General features: G+C 52.7%; 6 protein-coding genes across 6 annotated transcripts; 4 read left to right on the forward strand and 2 right to left on the reverse strand.

The window, feature by feature from the left end:
• Positions 1-123: 123 nt before the first annotated feature.
• NEUTE1DRAFT_35503 (uncharacterized protein) lies at positions 124-700 on the forward strand (the record flags this gene model as incomplete). The annotated part of the gene is made up of 2 exons (XM_009848806.1): positions 124-201; positions 590-700. Coding segments are annotated over 2 exons (189 nt in total), but the record flags the coding sequence as incomplete, so codon positions are not given.
• Positions 701-1,484: 784 nt separating this feature from the next.
• NEUTE1DRAFT_74908 (uncharacterized protein) lies at positions 1,485-3,600 on the forward strand (the record flags this gene model as incomplete). Its single annotated transcript, XM_009849204.1, has 3 exons — positions 1,485-1,707; positions 2,100-2,947; positions 3,016-3,600. The coding sequence occupies 3 exons, from the start codon at positions 1,485-1,487 to the stop codon at positions 3,340-3,342; spliced, it is 1,398 nt and encodes a 465-aa protein (XP_009847506.1).
• Positions 3,601-4,435: 835 nt separating this feature from the next.
• On the reverse strand, positions 4,436-7,946 carry NEUTE1DRAFT_143634 (uncharacterized protein; the record flags this gene model as incomplete). Its single annotated transcript, XM_009849205.1, has 6 exons — positions 4,436-5,344; positions 5,417-5,572; positions 5,635-5,682; positions 5,757-5,816; positions 5,892-6,077; positions 6,170-7,946. 6 exons carry the CDS (start codon positions 7,944-7,946, stop codon positions 4,488-4,490), a joined length of 3,084 nt encoding a protein of 1,027 aa, XP_009847507.1.
• Positions 7,947-8,605: 659 nt separating this feature from the next.
• NEUTE1DRAFT_97352 (uncharacterized protein) lies at positions 8,606-10,662 on the forward strand (the record flags this gene model as incomplete). The annotated part of the gene is made up of 5 exons (XM_009849206.1): positions 8,606-8,793; positions 8,857-9,157; positions 9,190-9,412; positions 9,536-9,735; positions 9,898-10,662. The coding sequence occupies 5 exons, from the start codon at positions 8,606-8,608 to the stop codon at positions 10,660-10,662; spliced, it is 1,677 nt and encodes a 558-aa protein (XP_009847508.1).
• Positions 10,663-11,971: 1,309 nt separating this feature from the next.
• On the reverse strand, positions 11,972-13,038 carry NEUTE1DRAFT_97353 (uncharacterized protein; the record flags this gene model as incomplete). The annotated part of the gene is made up of 2 exons (XM_009849207.1): positions 11,972-12,706; positions 12,757-13,038. The coding sequence occupies 2 exons, from the start codon at positions 13,036-13,038 to the stop codon at positions 11,972-11,974; spliced, it is 1,017 nt and encodes a 338-aa protein (XP_009847509.1).
• A 2,204-nt stretch (positions 13,039-15,242) lies between these two features.
• NEUTE1DRAFT_134222 (uncharacterized protein) lies at positions 15,243-17,563 on the forward strand (the record flags this gene model as incomplete). The annotated part of the gene is made up of 2 exons (XM_009849208.1): positions 15,243-15,327; positions 15,450-17,563. 2 exons carry the CDS (start codon positions 15,243-15,245, stop codon positions 17,561-17,563), a joined length of 2,199 nt encoding a protein of 732 aa, XP_009847510.1.
• Between the last annotated feature and the right edge of the window lie 390 nt (positions 17,564-17,953).

Here is a 17,953-nt window from a genome sequence, read left to right on the forward strand (position 1 = left end):
CGCTCAATCTATCGACGTCGAGTCCGCTGTAGAGTCGGAGCTTCCGAAGACGCTTGGTAGGCTGGAGCCATATGTAGAGTTCCTGTTCATGTGGCTCGACTCCTCGACAGCGCCTGGTTTCAGGTGCTGGGGCAAGAGGTCGCTGAACCAGGTACATGTGGAAACGACACGAGGTTACTGGAAGCAAACAGCAGAGATAAAGTAAGGCAAATCAAGAGCACATTAGCTGAACAACAGCCCAAAGGTTGGCATGGTAAGTTGACGCCACGAGCCTGGAGAACATTGGTGTTGCGATTGTCAGCATTTGACGTTTTTGCTCCTGGGCTGGCCTGGTAGTGCCCACGACAGTATGGGGAAAAAATGAGACATGGTGCCATTGTAAGAAGAATGCGCCAAGTAACGGAAGTGAAGCAAATTGAGGTAGGTATCAAGAACAAAACTGCACTTTGGGAATGAACGCTCAGCTATTGAGTGTCGAGTGCGTGATGAATGTTGGAAGAAGAAATGGAAGAGGACGAGACGGACGGAGAGGGCTGCGCAGAAATGGTCTGTGCTCAACTGCTTGTTTCCCAAATCCACACAAGGTTAGGGTTGTGCTGGCACCCCTGACACTAAAACCAACTTGGGTTCCAGGGCTCGGCTCTCGGATGAGGACCTTGCGACAGAAGAAAGGCAACCCCGGCACCGAATTCTGATCTGAGAACCTTATTTGTTGTTGCTCAAGAGCAACTTGACAGCAAATGGTCATCTCATGCAAATAGCACCATCCGATGTGTAGATCGTTTTGTTTATCAGAAAGTAAACAATGAGCTTCTGGCAGGCAACAAGCCAGTCCGCGCTATCCGATGCAAGAATGGCATCTGGCTCCACACGAACCACAAATTTCGAGGGGCCCTTGTGTTTGGCGAACAACGAGTTTAGCCAACCGTGGGCTGATATCCAACGAATGTACTTTTCGTGTCGTTTGCTCGTTCGTTGTTTCGTCGCTTCAGTTCGTCGCTTCCTTGTACGGTTGTAGCCGGACGTTTTACATTTTGTTCCCCGGACCGTTCAAAGTAGTGAACTGGACTGTCGCCCGCCTTTTCAGTTTTCCTCGCGGGGCCCCATTCGCTTTTCGTCCTTGTCGACCTTTTCTCCAAGGTCCCTTTTTTGCAGGGTACATACATCTGTTTACCTCGTCTACCTTGCCCCTCCCCCTTTTTCTTCAAGGACCCTACCTTGGTCTTCTTGATTGCTAGTACATCGTCCTTTGTTCGGCGCTTTCAACCTCTCGACTTGCGCATCACATACATCCAAGCCAACCTGCATCGCGCCGCATGAGCAATCGCAACCGTTGAACGGAAAACCCCAACAACGCGCCGCGCCCAGCCGTTCTTCCCGTTTGCGCTTTGCGCACTCAAACCCGGGACACCCCTCCCCGACAATCACCGGCGCCGGGCCCGAACCAAGACCGAAACGAGAACAAGCGATCCGCAACCAAGACAATGGAACACATTGTCTTCGCCCACGACCTCACCAGGGCCGATCGCGTGGTCTTGGAGACGTTGGCGACCGATTACAGCGACCACTTGAAGGCGAAGGAGAAGGGCAATTCGGATTCAGCATATGCGTCGGCGAGCGATACGGAGACAGCAGGGACAGAAGAGACAGATGCAAATACGAAGGGCGGTGTAAACAAGGATGCTGGAGGTTATCAAAAAGCTTCAGGTACGTGTGTGTTTGTCTGTCCAGCGCCGTGTTTCTTTCGCTTGAAGTTGCAGTCCACACAATTTGGAGTCGCAGTGCGGCGAACATCGTGTCTTTTATTCGTCGCATCGCATCGCGGTTCGGAACGGTCAACGAATTGGTTGTTCAGATGAACCCCTGATCTTATCGTTATCGGACGGTGCGGGTTCCTGTCTCGGCTGTGACATCATGTCGTTGCCAAGACTGCAGGGTCCAGAGGTTCTGGACCGCTGGCGGCCGGCAATTCCCGCTCCAGTTGCACCGACACCCCAACTGCCCGCCGTGGTCCGGGTGTGGTTGACCAACCACGCTTCACCCACCTGACCATCTTCACAATTTCACATGAAGCCATCACTGACAATTGCTACTCACAGCCACCCGCAACGAAGCAGCCGTCACCCATCTCTCCGCCCTCAACGACCCCAAATCCTCCTCCTTCGAACCCTCCATTACCAACTTCTTCGATCTCGCCGACCTGCAATCCTTCCAATGGCTCCCTCCCTCCCTCCTCTCCGCCTACCAACAATGGGCCACCTCCCTCATCCGCGTACCAACCGACATTTTGATGATCACCCACCTCCTCATCTACTTCTCCACCACGGTACCCTCCGCCATGTATCTCCTCTTTGTCCGCTTCTCCTGGCCGCACGCCATCCTCCACGCCATCCTCAACGGCTGGTACGTGGGCACCTACACGCTGATGATGCACCAGCACATCCACATGCGTGGCATCCTAACCAAGGACAAATGGTGGACGAGGGTGTTTGACGCCGTGTTTCCCTACGTCTTGGATCCCCTGATGGGCCACACCTGGAACTCGTACTACTACCACCACGTCAAGCACCACCACGTCGAAGGCAACGGGCCGGATGATTTGTCTTCGACGATTCGGTACCAGCGCGATGAGTTCAGCGAGTTTGCCAAGTACGTCGGCCGGTTCTACTTTTTGGTGTGGTTAGACTTGCCGCTGTATTTTGCGCGCAAGGGACGGTATGTGCAGGCGGCCAAGGCGGCGTTTTGGGAGTATTCTAGCTATGCTATGTACGTCGCCATGTGGAACTTGGCGCCCGGAGGAGGGAAGGCGGTGTTTTGGACGATGGTGTTGCCGTTGATGGTGCTGAGGGTGGCGTTGATGGTGGGCAATTGGGGACAACATGCGTTTGTGGATGATGAGGAGCCGGAGAGCGATTACAGGAGTTCGGTGACGTTGGTGGATGTTGCTGTACGTCTTTCCCGCCCTCCCCCCCTCCCTGTTCTCTGTTGCGTACCTGATACTGACAAGCACAACAGTCCAACCGCCACTGCTACAACGACGGCTACCACACTTCTCACCACCTCAACCCCCTGCGCCACTGGCGCGAACACCCCGTGGCTTTCCTCAAGGGCAAGGAAACCTACGCGGCCAACAATGCGCTGGTTTTCCATAACATCGATTACATTATGATTACCGTTAGGTTGATCATGAAGGATTACATGACGCTGGCCAAGTGCATGGTGCCGATTGGCGAGTTCCAGATGAACATGACGCTCGAGGAGAGGGCGGCGTATCTGCGGAGGCATACGAGGAGGTTTACTGAGGAGGAGATCAAGGTCAAGTTTGGAAAGAAGGCCAATTAAGGGGACTTTGAGTGCGAAGAAATGAGGTGATGGATCTAATGGGATGATGAGTGGTTTTGGTTGATTTGGGATAAATGGATCAGGATGATGATCGTGGTGCTGGATATTCATCTGGATCGTCCTGAGCGGGATATTTTAGCCCGAAAACCATCTAGACTACCTCTAGAATTGGGAGGTTGGGTCTCACGCCATAAAGAGCATCAAGGCTTGTATAGAGAAAGCGGAGTACTTCAGCGCAATAGACAGATAGATATGCCTTTCTGTTTTTGCTGGAATATCAGCACATTCCCGTCGTCGGGTGTCTTACTGGCAATAGCTGGAAGGATGCGTCCCACGTCAGGTATCAAGAAACCGTAGAAACTTGCCACCTCCCGCCTACCCGCTGGAAGGGGCAGGTGCATGTGGGAAGTGGGCCGAGGAGTGATGAAAGCCAGCCAGCAGACACCTATGCATCAGGGTAAACATATAGCCTGTCGATTAAGAATAAACAACTTGAAGATTTGACGATGGGACACGCGTTCACGAACATGATCACTTGGCTAAATCTCCAAAGCTGAATGAGTGATATGAAGACCTTAACAAAACAGGGGCAACATTTGCATCAAACAAGATAGCAGGGTAACTTCAGCGGGCTGTCATTCTCGCCGGTCGTCGACGGTGCTGGGATGCGGAGTGCCTGTTGCCAAGTCGGCATTGAACGGAAAAGTGGACAAGGAAGGGGACAAAGTGAAGACGATGGAAGTTGTGAGAGGTAGAACGAGAGTGAAAATGCGCAAGGAAGTCATTCCTGGCTTGAGGTGAAACCACAATGAGTGTTATTGCACTATTAGCTTCCCTCAACACCTCGCAGGTGCCCGGTCAGGAAAGACAGCATGCAACAACACCCACGTTTCCTTCATTCTCATCAACATTCTTCTTTCGCAGTGTGTAGATAACGATATTTACGATGTCCCCAGTCAACATCACGCGCCTGTTTGATTAGTTTCAATTTTGAACCTAGCCTAGGTACCCTCCCTATATACCCGCTGCGATAGGTACATGTACTCACCAACATGAAGGAACCATCGATCAAATGCCACCAGGGTCCGGCTTCGCCTTGAATCAATCTGTCGAATGAATAAGAAATCCAAAACCCCGCTATACCTTTACTTCCGCTTTCCAGAGTCGTCCTGCGGCGCAAAGTTGGCCGGGGGTAGCAAGTTGCCCTGTGGTGGTTGCCCACCAAAGTTAGCTCCGTATTGCTGGGACGAATTCATGGCGGCATATCCCATCGGTGACCCCTGCGCTCCAAGCATTGTGAGATAGGTGGTTGCATGGGCTTGCTGAGGTTGGGAGCTATAAAACCCGTTGCTCTCCTGATGCTGGGAAAAGGGTGGAAAACCAGGATTCATCAAAGGCATTGCACCAGGCTGCTGCGTACCTACTACGTTCGGCGACGGCTTCATCTGCCCGAACACCATACCGCCAAAATTTGGATGCTGTGGTGGCTGTTGCCCCGTTTGCAGATGTATGGCCTCGTCGACGCGGTACTTATCGATGCGGTAGCCTGACCTCTCGGCCTTGGCTGAGTCGGTCTCGGACTTGATGCTCCAGAGATAGTGGTTGAACTCGTTGGATACCTTGGCCACGCGATCAAAATGCTCTCTCTCAATCTTGATCCTGCCCCCGGTGGACTTGTATCCTGCAAGCGCGACGACGCTCTGAAAGGCGTTTTGGATCTGGCGGCCATTCCAGACCGGGCCGATCTTGGAGTTCACGGCGCTTTGTTTCTCGAACAATGTCTCGGCGTAGGAGAGAATGTCCTCAACGTCCACGTCGACCAAGTTGCTATCGACGAGCTTGCGAAGATGGGTCTTCCAAATCTTCTCGGCATACTTCCACTCTAGCGGTGGATAGTACAGCGGCAAGTGGATGCGCAACTTGAAGGCCTCGTCAAACACACCAACCCGGTTGGTGGTCAGGAAGAGGATTCCCTCATAATATTCGAGAACCCGGAGAAAAACTGCAGCGATGGCCTGTCAGTAATGGACCCAGGTCGAGGCTCTCCTCTCTTCGTTCAGGACTGAGGTCTTACCAGAGACCAAAGCGTTTCGAGCAATGTCCTGCGCTATCCTCGGAGCCAAGAATACGTCGGCCTCGTCAAGAAGGAGAACACAGTTCCATAGCTGGGCAAGCTGGAATGCCTGTTCTAGCTTCTTTTCAACTTCTCGTGGAGAAGTACCAAGGTCACCTAGGTATGCCGAGTTAGCTCCTAGTCGTTGTTTCGGTTGCTTCAAAAGTACCTCTACTGACCGCAAGTGATGGGAAGCAGGGGTCGATTATTTGCTTCGGCAGCGCATTCTAGATAACATGTGTTAGCAATTTCTGGATAAGCCCAAGGCGGACGGCTCTGCGCCGTGATGGATACCACTTACGAGCTGTTGATGTCTTTCCCACGCCGGGCACTCCATGTAAGAGGATCGTGAGTCCCTTTCCTGCCATCCATTAGCCAGCGGACCACAAGCAACGGCAGCAACAAGTTATTGCTACCCAGTTGGTAATGCACTTACCCTTGGCTCTTACAAGATCAAAATGCAAGCTGTGGGGTCCCCTGTGGTCGGAGTGAGACTCAATGAGGGACTGTACCAAGCGCTTATGGCCGTCGGGTAGCTGTAAGTCGTTCCAGGGCTCCCGTCGCTGATTCTTTTCCTTCATCATCTCTTCTCCGTCGTTATCCTTGCCAATCCGAAGGCAGGCTGTGTTGTCAATGGACTCGTCGTCAGCGACAGGTGAGGCTAGGTAGGCAGGCCATACAGCCCCAAGACAAGTCGGTGGAAGGCAAGCTTACCCCATTTCCTCGTACGGAAAACAAACGCAAATACTCGGGCCGGCAGAAGCAGCAGATCCCCATCTTCAGTCGGATCGGTACGCTCCTTGTCCCATCTCTGGCACTTTGCCCAATCCTCATGAATCACTTGCTCTGAAAGCTTGGTATCCCAAACCGTGTCAATGTCGATGCCAAAGTCTATCTCGCCGGTCGGGGCCTTGTAGAGGTCAAGCTCGTCCAAGCCAGGTCGCCATCCCGGCATCTCCTGCAAGGCTCGTTCAAAGTCGACCATCACCTCGCTCTCAATCCATTCTGCGTAACGCGTGGCGTTATCAGGCACATCGGCATCCTTCTCGTGGAGCTTGGCACCGTTGGGTCGCAGGACCTGGTTGCGTCCCGTATATTGCATGTGGCTAGGCCGGGTGCATTTGACAAAGAGCTTGCCGCGCTCTACGAGAGCCGACCGATCAACCAACTGTTCTCTCTCGGCCACATGAATCGGCACAACGGGAAGCGACATGATGGGCAAGCGGCCTTCAAAAGGGTCGATCTGAATTCTGTGATAGGTCTGGACGTAGCGATTGTCGTCGTGGTCGAAATGGAAGCAATCAATGACAAAGGTGTCTACCGAGTGAGGCGAGTCGCTTCTGCGGCCGCTCGATAGCGTCGTAGGCTCGTAAGTCGAGCCTCTTTTGCCCCCGGTACGCTGGATGACTTTCCAGATCTTCTGTGGGATTTCCTTGTCTCGAACGTAAATGAGAGATCGGGCAGGAAAGCAAAACCACAGGTCCGAGAAGTGCACTTGGTCAGCGTGGGGAATGATGGCAAGCGATGGCGTGATATAAAAGTCCATCAACCAGACCAATGCGCCCAGGTCCTCAATCAGCGCCGTGAGCTGGACCTCGCTGAGCTGATGCGGATCAACAACATTTGGGTTCAGCTCATCCACGGGCATGGCTGCATTCCATGCTTGGTAATAGTCGTTTTCGCTCTTGGTAGGAAACCGCTCAGCCTGAACCTGTTTCAGGTCGGCCAATCCTTCCCGGATATCTGAATCATTTTCAACAAGAAATTTGAAGGGCCTCGGAATGATAAAAGGCGTTCTCTTAGAGCTGCTCCAATTTAAGGCTGTATCGTGAATGTTGTAGTTCAGGAAAATTGAAAGGCTAATGGAGCGGATGCGAATGCGATCAGGAAGCTCTCCTAACGGGAAACTCGGCAGTGCCCAAGGGTCTTTGTGCTTCTTGGTCGGGACAGCTTCGGGGCTTTTCAGTTTACCTCTAACCTTGACGGCGCCAGGAACTAGCTCCTTTCGTAGCGCAGGGGTGACTTCCTGCATGAGTCGCTTCCGTTGAGGCTGAGGATTCAGATCATCGGCAGTTGGTTGATGGCTTGGAATCTGGATTGCGGCATATTTGCCTAGTGAGGGTGCAAGACTACTAGCCTCCTTCCAAGGTACGACTTCGATCTCCCCTGTGGAAACACCAAGGCCGGAAGCTTCCGAGTCTCTGCCGGACCGCCCAGTCTCTTCCTTGTCAATGTCTGAACTGGTTTCGCCCATCAGGTTCGCTCGTAGACGCGCAAACTTCCTCAGCTCGGACCGGAGAGAGCGCCCAAGGGCATTGATGTCGTATCCAACCTCGCCGTCCACCTCGACATCCTCAATCAGAGAACTGAGATCTTGGCCCAGGCTGGCTACCTTCCGAATAATCTCGGCCGCATGTTCGAGCTCCTGGTCTTTGGCTGTAACTCGAGGCATTTCCCCGGACGTGTCTTGCTGGTTCAATGGGGTAGACATCTGCTGGTCCTCGGAGTAAGCCTCCTGTTGCTTTCTAAAGACATCCAGTTAGGTATGTTGGACCAGGAGGACGAAAAAGGTGTTGATTCTGGTAGTAGGAACAGGGAAGAAGGGAAAAAGCAGGGCAGCCTAAATACCTACCCAGGACGGGAGGGCCGGTGAATGGAAGCACAGTGAATGGAAGCACAGTGAATGGGCGCCAAGAGGCACGACCGTCCAACAACGGGAAGTCACCAATTCACATTGAGGTCCAATATTCCATGCACAGATTATACAATAACACCCACTCCCCGCTTCATCTCCTCAGCTTTCTTCGCCGCTTGTACTACCTCGACGCCTTCATATGCACGGAATTCACCACGGCATCCAACCACAATGCCGTATGAAGCAGGCTGGTGTATATCCATGTACACAGCGCAACCACACAGCCGCTGCAGGCAGAATGATCCTTCACAGAAGGGCGTGATTGGCGAGTCCCCTCCCGCGTGCATTGCATAAGGTATACTTCTAGGTCCTATCGTCGTAATCACAATTTCCAGAAGCCCAAGGACCTGTGGAGGAAATCTCCTCTCATCACTCTCAGCAACAAGTCGATTCTTGTCCAAGAAACCCAAAGAGATTAACCTGAAGTCTTCCGGCACCGGCACGCTTTGGCGATCATGGACCACAGAGACCTGACACCCGTTTTGCAATATCTGGCAGCGGGCCAGGCTGGCAAGTTTGACGACAGCTGGGCAAATCCCGATCCAGCAACGCTTGAAATGGCAGAATCACTGTACATTGCGCATCATGGCCGGCTCCCCAGTCCGGCCCCGGTGGCACCGAAGCAACTTGAGCCGTCCGAAAAGTGAGAGTTCCCTTGCTGTTATCAGGAGTGGACATGCAAGCGACTGACGACGAGCGTTCAAAGGTTTCGAGTTTACGTTGTAAACTTTACGGAATGTATGCATCATTTCTTGGAGGTCACTGGCGACAAGAGCGCGACCGAGGCCTTCAGCTGCAAGTTCTGGGATGGCGTGGAGGACGAAGTGGCAAAGGCAATGGAAGCCTTCGAAGGCCACGACAAGAGACGCCGCAGTTGGCGGAAACCCTTTGAAGCAGCGGATAGACTTGGCGGTATTGCTGCCCGCCGCATCGAATTCCTGGTCCAACTAATACCGGACGGTGAGTACACTGGTCTGCTAGCCGGCGGTCTGAGACTATTGTGCAATGTGAGGCAGTTCCCTTCCCTTTTTCTCCAAAGGTTGTACTTACAGCCAATGTCTTGACGGCAAAGCGCAAAAAGGAGGTCCGCGAGACCATCTTGCAGATGCTGGACAGTTTGGGCGACACTGTCTCGCATAGCAAGGCACAGATCAAGCTTTACAGCGACGACCCGGATTTGAAAGAGAAGTCGGAGGACCTCTATATGGCCATTCTGGACTTTGTTGCCTACGTCGTCTCTTATCTGAATCGACCAAGTGCTAGTATGTTCCACTTTCCCAGGTTCCCTTTCACCCACCCCTTAGGTAGCCCTTCAATCCCGCAGTCACACCAGCCTGGAAGTTTTGATAGCCGCAGTCCCGAGCACATACTGATATCCCATTTAGTTGAGTCCTTCAAGGCCTTCTTTCAGCAAGCAGACTATGGGTCGAAGCTAGATGATGCCGTTGACAAGGTGAAGAAGGCCTCAGCATCGTTCGAGGGCTCTGTGTCAATCTGCTTCCAGACGCGCGTTGAGGAAATTGACAAGAACGTCCGGGCTCTAGTATCGCCAATCATGGCTTTATACTTCACCCTCGGGGGACTTGTGAGAGACTTTCCCGGTGAGTTCATCCAAAACACACAACATTCGGGAGAAAATTCTGCCAGAAAGCTGACCTTACCTGCCGGAAAAGCCCAGATGGAACAGCTTGTAAGAAAAGAGATGCAGAACGCGGCCATGTTTCAACCAACCATGCAGTTCATACAGTATGTGGGACCAATGCAGCCCCAAATGCCACCCCCTGGGTTCAACGCTTCTCAGTTGTGGCCGCTTCTCTGCACCAACTGGAACGGCGGCAGCCCAACCGTGGCGGAGGATTTACTGGCCATTTCCAAGGCGGACGTCCAGCTAGCCCTGAGATCGCCGCCGTCGTCCATGGGTCAGAACCAGATCGGGTATCTCCTGATTGAGGATGCATTCGTGGTCTGGCTCAAGTCTCTTGAGTCACAGATCCTTGTCCTCCACGACGAGCAGTCGCTAGAAGGTAGCTCGTCGCTCTCCACCCTCAGCTACCTCTGCGCCTTGATCACCGAGATGATGTCCGCCCCTGGCATGATCCGGCTCTGCTTCTTCTGCGGCCTGCACTCTGCGGACGGCGACGTATTGGGAGGCGGCTACGGACTGATGCGCAGTCTGACGCTGCAACTCCTGCAACCATTTGGGAACGCCAACCTTTCCCCGACCGGCAACGACCTGAATCTGCTCGCTCAAGGGCTCATGATGAACGATTTATCGACGACTTGCTCCGTCTTCAACATGCTTTTGCACAACGTACCCGCCGGTGTTGTATATATCTTGGTAGATGGCGCATTCTGGTATGCATCGGGGTCACATGGCGATGAAATGGCGGCTGTGATGGCGTTCCTGAACCGACTCGTCCTCGAGTCGCGAGCTAATGCTAACAGAGGATTGGTGCTCAAGATTCTTGTCACGAATCCCACTCCTTCGCAGCGGAACGGTTGGGATATATAGGCGGCCGTCGTACACCTTGAATAATCGTTGTTCGAGGATGGCCATGAAGTAGATGTTCAGCGTATGATGGTTGGCTTCTAAATAATGAGGGTTCATTTTCTTTCTCCTTGAATATTGTACTCAACACAGATGTTCGCGTGGAGTATGAGGTACAGGCTTATATCCTCACCATCGCCTATATTTCCAGCGGCTGGGCATCGCCGAGGTGTTCTTCGGGAAATGTGCCGAAGAGAATTGCGAGTGCGGTAGCAATAGCGAAGGTTGTTACCAGCTATAAGACCGATGTAGAGGAATCGAGCCCGACTTTCTCCAAGTATGGCTCGAACCCGCAAAGCGGCTGAGAAAGTTTCGACTTTACTCCAGCTTTGATCTCGAAGGACTTGCTAGTGGTCATACCTCTAGAGAAGGAGGAGACTCTCTGGGATTCAACATAAATACCATCCTGCTTGGTCACCAGGACACGCTCGAGCATTTCGAATGGTGCCAGATGGTCAGCCCGAGAATACCTACCGACGAGACAAACTGGACGAAAATGTTTGGGGAGGAGGAGCAAAAATTCACGTGTCTTCCGCACCTGAAGGAGTTGGTGTATTTGAAACTTTCGGATACGTTTCTTTATACTCGTCAGCAGTTGATTAGTCGAGGAACTTTGGGCGGCGCTGGCCCTGTTACTACTGTGAGACCGGGACACCCTCAGCAGCCACCGCCGGTTGCGCCAATACCCGCACCTATTCCAATACAAAGACCTAGTGTGCCTACTGCCGCTATTAATCCGAGGCGTTTGATGGAGATGAATATTCGGAGTGTAGTCGCACACAATATTTCCGAGCTGGGAACGCCGCCGAAGTTGAGGTCGGTTGACGTGGTGGTAGGAAATTTGCCGACGGACAGGTGTTTGACGATTGAGCTTTGATGGTAGGTAGGTAGGATGTTCTTTGCCCCTTTCCTCCCTAAACCTGCCTGCTGAAACATGTAGGGAAGAATGGAATTGTCACACATGACCATGTCTCGTTCAAGTCCTTCCAAATCATGAACTTATTACCGTTGTATTTTTGGCTTTCCTATAACTTTTGAATGACTGGAACCGCCCTTTTTCTTTTCTCTTTCTCTTTCCCGACCGGCCCCGTCCGCCGAACTTTTTGTTTTCTTTGCTCAAACATCCGTTTCGCCATCGCTGCCATCGTCCGCCAGGATCATGCATCCATGGATGTTGCCCCGTCCCGTTCGACTCCGATGGACCCATGATTTAGCACCTATTCATCATTCATATCTCTCATTTCTTTTGCTCTGAAGCCTCAAGCCTCAAGCCTCAACCCCTAACCCTAGCAACAACCACACTATTCACCACATCCGTAAACGGATGCACCACTGCACAACACTCCAATACCCCCAACAGCCTCTCCGTCGTGACGTTCACCTCCGGGTACAAGCAGGTTCTCAGCCCCCACGCGCTCCTCACCACTAGCAGCGCACCAGGCCTCATGGTCCTGACGACCTTCAAGAAAATCTCCTCCTTATCTTCCTGCGACAGCCCCACGAGCGCAGCAATGTAGACGACGTCTGAGTCTTCCAGACTAATAGACGAAGAACCCGCCTCGCCGCAAAGGAACTTCATCCCTTCGCCCCAGGGGCCCAACGCACCGTTTAGTTGCGAGGAGACGTCGATAGCTGTGGGGGACATGTCGATGTTGCAGATTATTGGGATCGTGTCGTTGGGACTAGAAGTCTTGCGGATTTCGTCAAGGAGACACCACGAAGTAAGCGGAAGTGGACCGGAGCCGATGAAGGTGATTTTCTTGAGGGGTGCGGTATTGTTGGGAGGTAAAGCGGCGCGAATGGCGGAAAGTTCGAGGCGCGCGAGGTCAATGTAGTTTTGGAAATAAGGAAAGTCAGTTTGGAGAGCCTTGAGGACGGTTTCGTGGCCTTGGTGGGCGGCGAGGGCGAGGGTGTGTTCGGCCCAGTGGGTTTCCAGACAAGATTCGGCTTCGGAGCAGATGGTGCGTAGCGAGGAGAGGATTTGTTGGAGGCCGGGGAAGTTGAGGATCTGGAGATGTTAGTCTACAACTTGCTTTGGTGATTTCGGGGGAAACGTACCTGCTGGATTACGCTTGGAGGGTGGATCTGGACGCATGTGTGGACGAGGTTCCCCAGTAAGCGGTTGATTTCTTCTCCTGGTTGGTAGGTCGGTAGCTTCTTGAGTTGCTTGTGTGTATCGAGAATGCTTAGAGCGATCATTTGCGCCTTGGTGATGTTTGCGCTACCCATGGTGTCTAGTTTTTCGGCAAGGATATCCGGGTTCGTGTTGTTGTCGAGGTAGTGAGAGGACTGGTGGTTCCTTGGAGAACCAAGACCGAGAACTGAGAGAAGGGCAGGCATTTTAAGGAAGGCTTTTTCGAAGGAACACTTCGCTGGGATGGTTTTACGGCTGCCTTGAGGTAATGGTTACGACGACTGCGCTGGTGAAGGTCGATGAGCCACGGCCAGCGAGGTTCTCGTTCCGTTTTGTTTAGGCACAACGGCTATGGGACGATGCGCGCAAGGCTGAAATCGAGTCGTTCTGTTGACACCGCCTCGTGTGCTGCTGAGAAGGGACAGATGAGCGGCTGTAGGGCTGGGCTGGATGGGATCAGACGGAAGCGTAAAGCGAAGGGCATCACAAAGTTGTGAGGGTCCCCTCCAGCTTCTGTAAAGAGGGAGGGGATCCGGCTCAGTAAAGTAGGGGACCAGCTGGTCGGACAGATGGACCAAGTAGTGGAAATCCATTTGCAAAACATGCCCCTGGGATTAGTACGACGGTGGAAAATGGCAACCCACCTCAATTGCGGGAAATACCCAAGTCTACCCGACCCTGCGGTTACCCACAGAAATAAACTCCGAAGCGATGAAAGGCGACGGAGTGGACAGTTTGACAAGGGCATCACCAATGTCGAGAGATCGTGAGAACCTTGATGGTCCGTGGAAATGTTACCCAACCAAACAATCTGCCAGTAGCCTACATACTTGCAACCATCCGTTGCTCAATTGGTGCCTGACCAATTCAGGTTTCTTATTGGAAGCTGTAGCCGTTCCATTGCGCCGTGCCGAGGGTGAGCCACTTTCAATCGTCAGATCAGCATTTAGCATTCGTCAAAGTGGAATAGTTGGGACAACGTTTACTCCACGGCGCATCCGCATCGAGCGGGCGTAAGATCTAAGTGTATGGCATTTGTAACGAGAAATGTATATGGAGAGTTTGGGGTTGTGTCGGATTGATTGCTTGTCCAAGACTGAAGAGTCATCTTACTTTCAATGGACGGGATGCGAACAAATTGCGGCGTGGAAGAATTTGTTTGTGCAGAGGAAAAAAGGGAAAGGGAAAGGACGGGGGAGCCAGGGGAATTGGCCATCAAGGTCCTCACGGTTGACGAGAGGGGAAGACGCAAGGGGCCCACATTCGCCCAGAAATGGCCAAGCTGATTGGTCTGTGGGTTTCCTGTGGGATAGCGCCTGCCAAGCCATCTTATCAGATTTATCGCTAAACTGCTGGGCCATCAAGGTTCTCATTCTGTGCCGCTGTTTGTCCTCTCCTTCTCTCTTCTTTCCTTGGCCTTCCACTCACTCTGCGACACTCGGAGTACAACACGACAAGACATTTTACGATACGCTACAACGAAGTGAGACATGTCGACCGACACTTGTTCTTTTCCATGGTTACACTCATAAATAAAGAAGAGGTCACCAGTGTGTTACTCGGAGATGCCTTGCCCGTCGCCTCTCCTGGTATCGAGTCATGTTCGACCAGTGGAAGACAAGAGTCACCAGAATGTCAAGCTGGACAGCCATTATTGGCTACCGCTGTCGCTGGTTTTCATTGCACGACAGCTCATCATTGTATTCCACCGCCCGAACTGAGATCGAGACCCGGAAGAAATGAGGTCAACATTTTATGAGGTACCAAGTATCCAATCTCCAGCCTCGACAGCGTCATGATTACCCGGGAGATCGCCCAACGTTATTGTCCGATCCAAATGTCCAAGGATCATGATGTTAAAAGGGGGCTCTGTACCGGGCACCTCACCAATTATAATCTGAGGTGGACGGAAAGTGATGGTCTCCTCCCTTGGCCCTCAGGGTTCATAAATACCTCTACCTAGGTATCACTACTCACTGGAAGCTGTTATCAGTCGGTGTCTTGCGTCACCGACTAATCTCCTTCCCGCTTCTCCTGTCCCGTCGTCTGTTTGATGCCGTTTTATCAAGCCCCTCCACTCGTCACTTTATTTCACCCAAAATACTCCGTCATCTGCGCATTCGTTTGCTCCGATTTATTTTGGTTCTTGACACTCAAATACCCACCGCTTTAAGTGAAACTACCCCTCGCTCTGCTTCTTCAAGCTTGCTATTGTTTCTCTCCTTTTCTCATACAACTCACCCAGCAGCCATTGTGCAATCATTCAAGCACATCGGCACACATCGGTAAACAAGAACCAACGGGCTTGCGCGTACTTCCACTCCAACAACAACATCTTTGATCCTCTCACACAACCTGACACCACTCTCATCGAGCGCGCCCTGTTGATCACGTCAACAACGGCGACATCATGGCTCAGATCGGCGAGCTTCTGGGTTTGGCGCCCTTCGGTTTCGCTCCCGTCACTTCATCTTCTCCTATGAACAACCAGAGTGGTTCGTCTACCTTCTTCACCACTAGCTATCCATCCTTTCCCCTCTCACTATTTCTTTGTACTATGTGTGGTCATCATGACCGAGAAACCAACGACTACTAACATCCACGCTCGAAATTTCAGCTGGCTCCAATCGGCCTTTCTTTTGCGACACTGTCGACTTGGGTGACTTGTACGCCGCGATCCACGTAGTCGTTCTGCCGCCGTCGCCCCAGGCCTCACTCTCTCCCGGAAACACCCCAAATGGCTCCTCCAAGAACCCCTACAACGGCCACGACGGCACCAACGGCCATGCTCAGGATGTGAACGGGCGTCCGAGTACACCCACACAGCTGGACAAGTTCCTGCTTAACCTCATCAGCGCCGGTGTCGACGAGCCACGTCTTTCCGACTTCGACATTTCCCTTTTCACCCTCATCTTTCCAAAATGCGAAGGTTACGCTGTCCGATCGAACCTCCTGGAGCACCGCTTGCAGGACTGTCCGATTCCTATTGCTCGCATCGATGATCGCCTGATCGCTCGAAAGTTTCATGGCATTTTCTGGGCAAGAGAATTGACCGCCGCCGGCCCCAGCGCTAACCTCTCCCTTCTCGCCGAGCACGCTGCCGGTGTTGTCCAGTGGTGCGATGTTTCGAGCGCCCTATCCATTCAGGAGCTTCAGCAGCGCCTTATCAACATCACCCAGGAATTGCACCATAGGCTTCACAATGTGCCTTGCTTGTTACCTGATCCCCCCATTGAGGAAAAAACAGTAGCTCTCGTCAGGGGTCGCCCAAATCTGATGACAGGCGGTCCGGTCTACGCTGCTGCCAAAGCACTGGGCCTCAAACTGGTCATCATCGACGAAGCTGGGCATTGGCTTGAAGCTAATACCATCGAGAACCGCAAGCTTCGCAAGGCATTCCTCAGAACGGACATGACAGAAGACGAAGGACTAGCCGACCGCATTGTGCAGTCAATTAAGAGATACGGCACGCCGGTGGATGGTATTTTCACGTTGTCCGATAACTTCTTTGTCACCGTCGCCAAGGTCGCTGAGGAACTTGGTCTTCCTTGTGGCCCGGTCTCGGCATTTGAGACAGCGGTCGACAAGTACAAGTCCCGCATGCTGCAGGACTCTCCTGGTCATACGGCCCGAGTAACCAGCGTTGAAGAGCTCGACATCCTCCTCTCTGCGCCAACCGATGGTTCCCAGCCTTTCTTCACGCCTACTTTCCCCATGATCGTCAAACCTACCAAGGGCTGGTCATCAGAGTGTGTATCCAAAGTCACCAAGCTCAGCGACCTTACTACCGCCGTCAAGAAGGCGACCACACGTCACGGTTCCGCGGCAGTCATCGAGCCGTTCTACGACGGCCCCGAAATCGACGTCAACTTCGTCCTTCTCGACGGCGAGATTCTCTTTTACGAAATCGCAGACGAGCCCCCCTGCGAGGGTGACGCCACCGACGCGACCGTCAACGACACCTTCTCGCCCGTGGCCCTCACCCTACCATCCGCCCTCCCCGCCGACGAACAAGAGATCGTCAAAGACACCCTCCACAAGATCCTGCTTGATCTGGGTTTCCACACCGGCATCTACCACCTCGAAGCCCGCATGGTCAACTCCAAATACGAATACCGCTCCATTTCCCCGGGTATCATCGACCTCGTCCCTCGCGACAACCTCCCCTTAAGTAAAAATCCCGAATGCAAACTCATCGAAATCAACGCCCGTCCGCCCGGATACCGCGTCTCCGTCCCCTCGCGCCACACCTACGGCATCGATTACTTTGCCGTGCGCATGCTCGCTGCCCTAGGCGACAAGGACCGTCTGCGCGCTATCTCTGTTCCCTTCTCTCATTACTCTGAAGTTGACGACGGCACACCCGGTGCCGGTGCGCAATACTGGTCTCGCCTTGTGTACATTCCTGTTCCGAGGGATGGCGTCTTGAAGTGGGGATTCAAGCAGCATGAGAGCGAGCACAATGGGTATGAGATCATCAGCCCGTCCGAAGACCTAAAGCTGCGCCGTCCCGATCTGGCGGGGCATATTGTTCTAGCGGTCGATTATTATGAACATGGAGAGTGGGTGAGCACGTTTACTGATGGCGCGAGAACGTATCTGGGACATGTCCTTGTCAAAAGCACCGTTAGTAGGCAGGAGGCTATTGAGGTTGGTAATGCGGTGCTTAAGGCCTACGAGGTCGATATTGATATTGAGGGGGAGTCTGACTTTGACTTGCTGAGCGACTGAGAGGGTGTGAGGGTTTGAGGATTACCTTGCTCGGCTTGGTGGTCTTTTGGTCAGGTCCGGTCCGGATGGAATAACCTCAAAGAGGTATACTGGGAGTGGCGTCCCTTGATTATCTGTGGTTCAGTATTCTACGGAGTCTCGAACGTCAGTAGGGAGTGGCGTCCCTTGTTTGGCTTTGATGGTCTACAATAAGGACTAAAACTTGCTCTGGCACGCAGGTGTATTTGAAAACAGGGAGTGGCATCCCGAACTCACTTCCATCTGTCTTGCTTGACGCGTTTACCTTTTGGCTGGTAATTCCAGGCGTCTGTCTTCTTAGTCTTGACCTGTTGTTACTTCATGTTTGCTTTTTGTATGTTTCCTCTAACCTACTTTACGGCTAGTCCTTCC

This window comes from Neurospora tetrasperma (genome assembly GCF_000213175.1).
Source record: "Neurospora tetrasperma FGSC 2508 unplaced genomic scaffold NEUTE1scaffold_1, whole genome shotgun sequence".
NCBI lineage: Eukaryota > Fungi > Ascomycota > Sordariomycetes > Sordariales > Sordariaceae > Neurospora > Neurospora tetrasperma.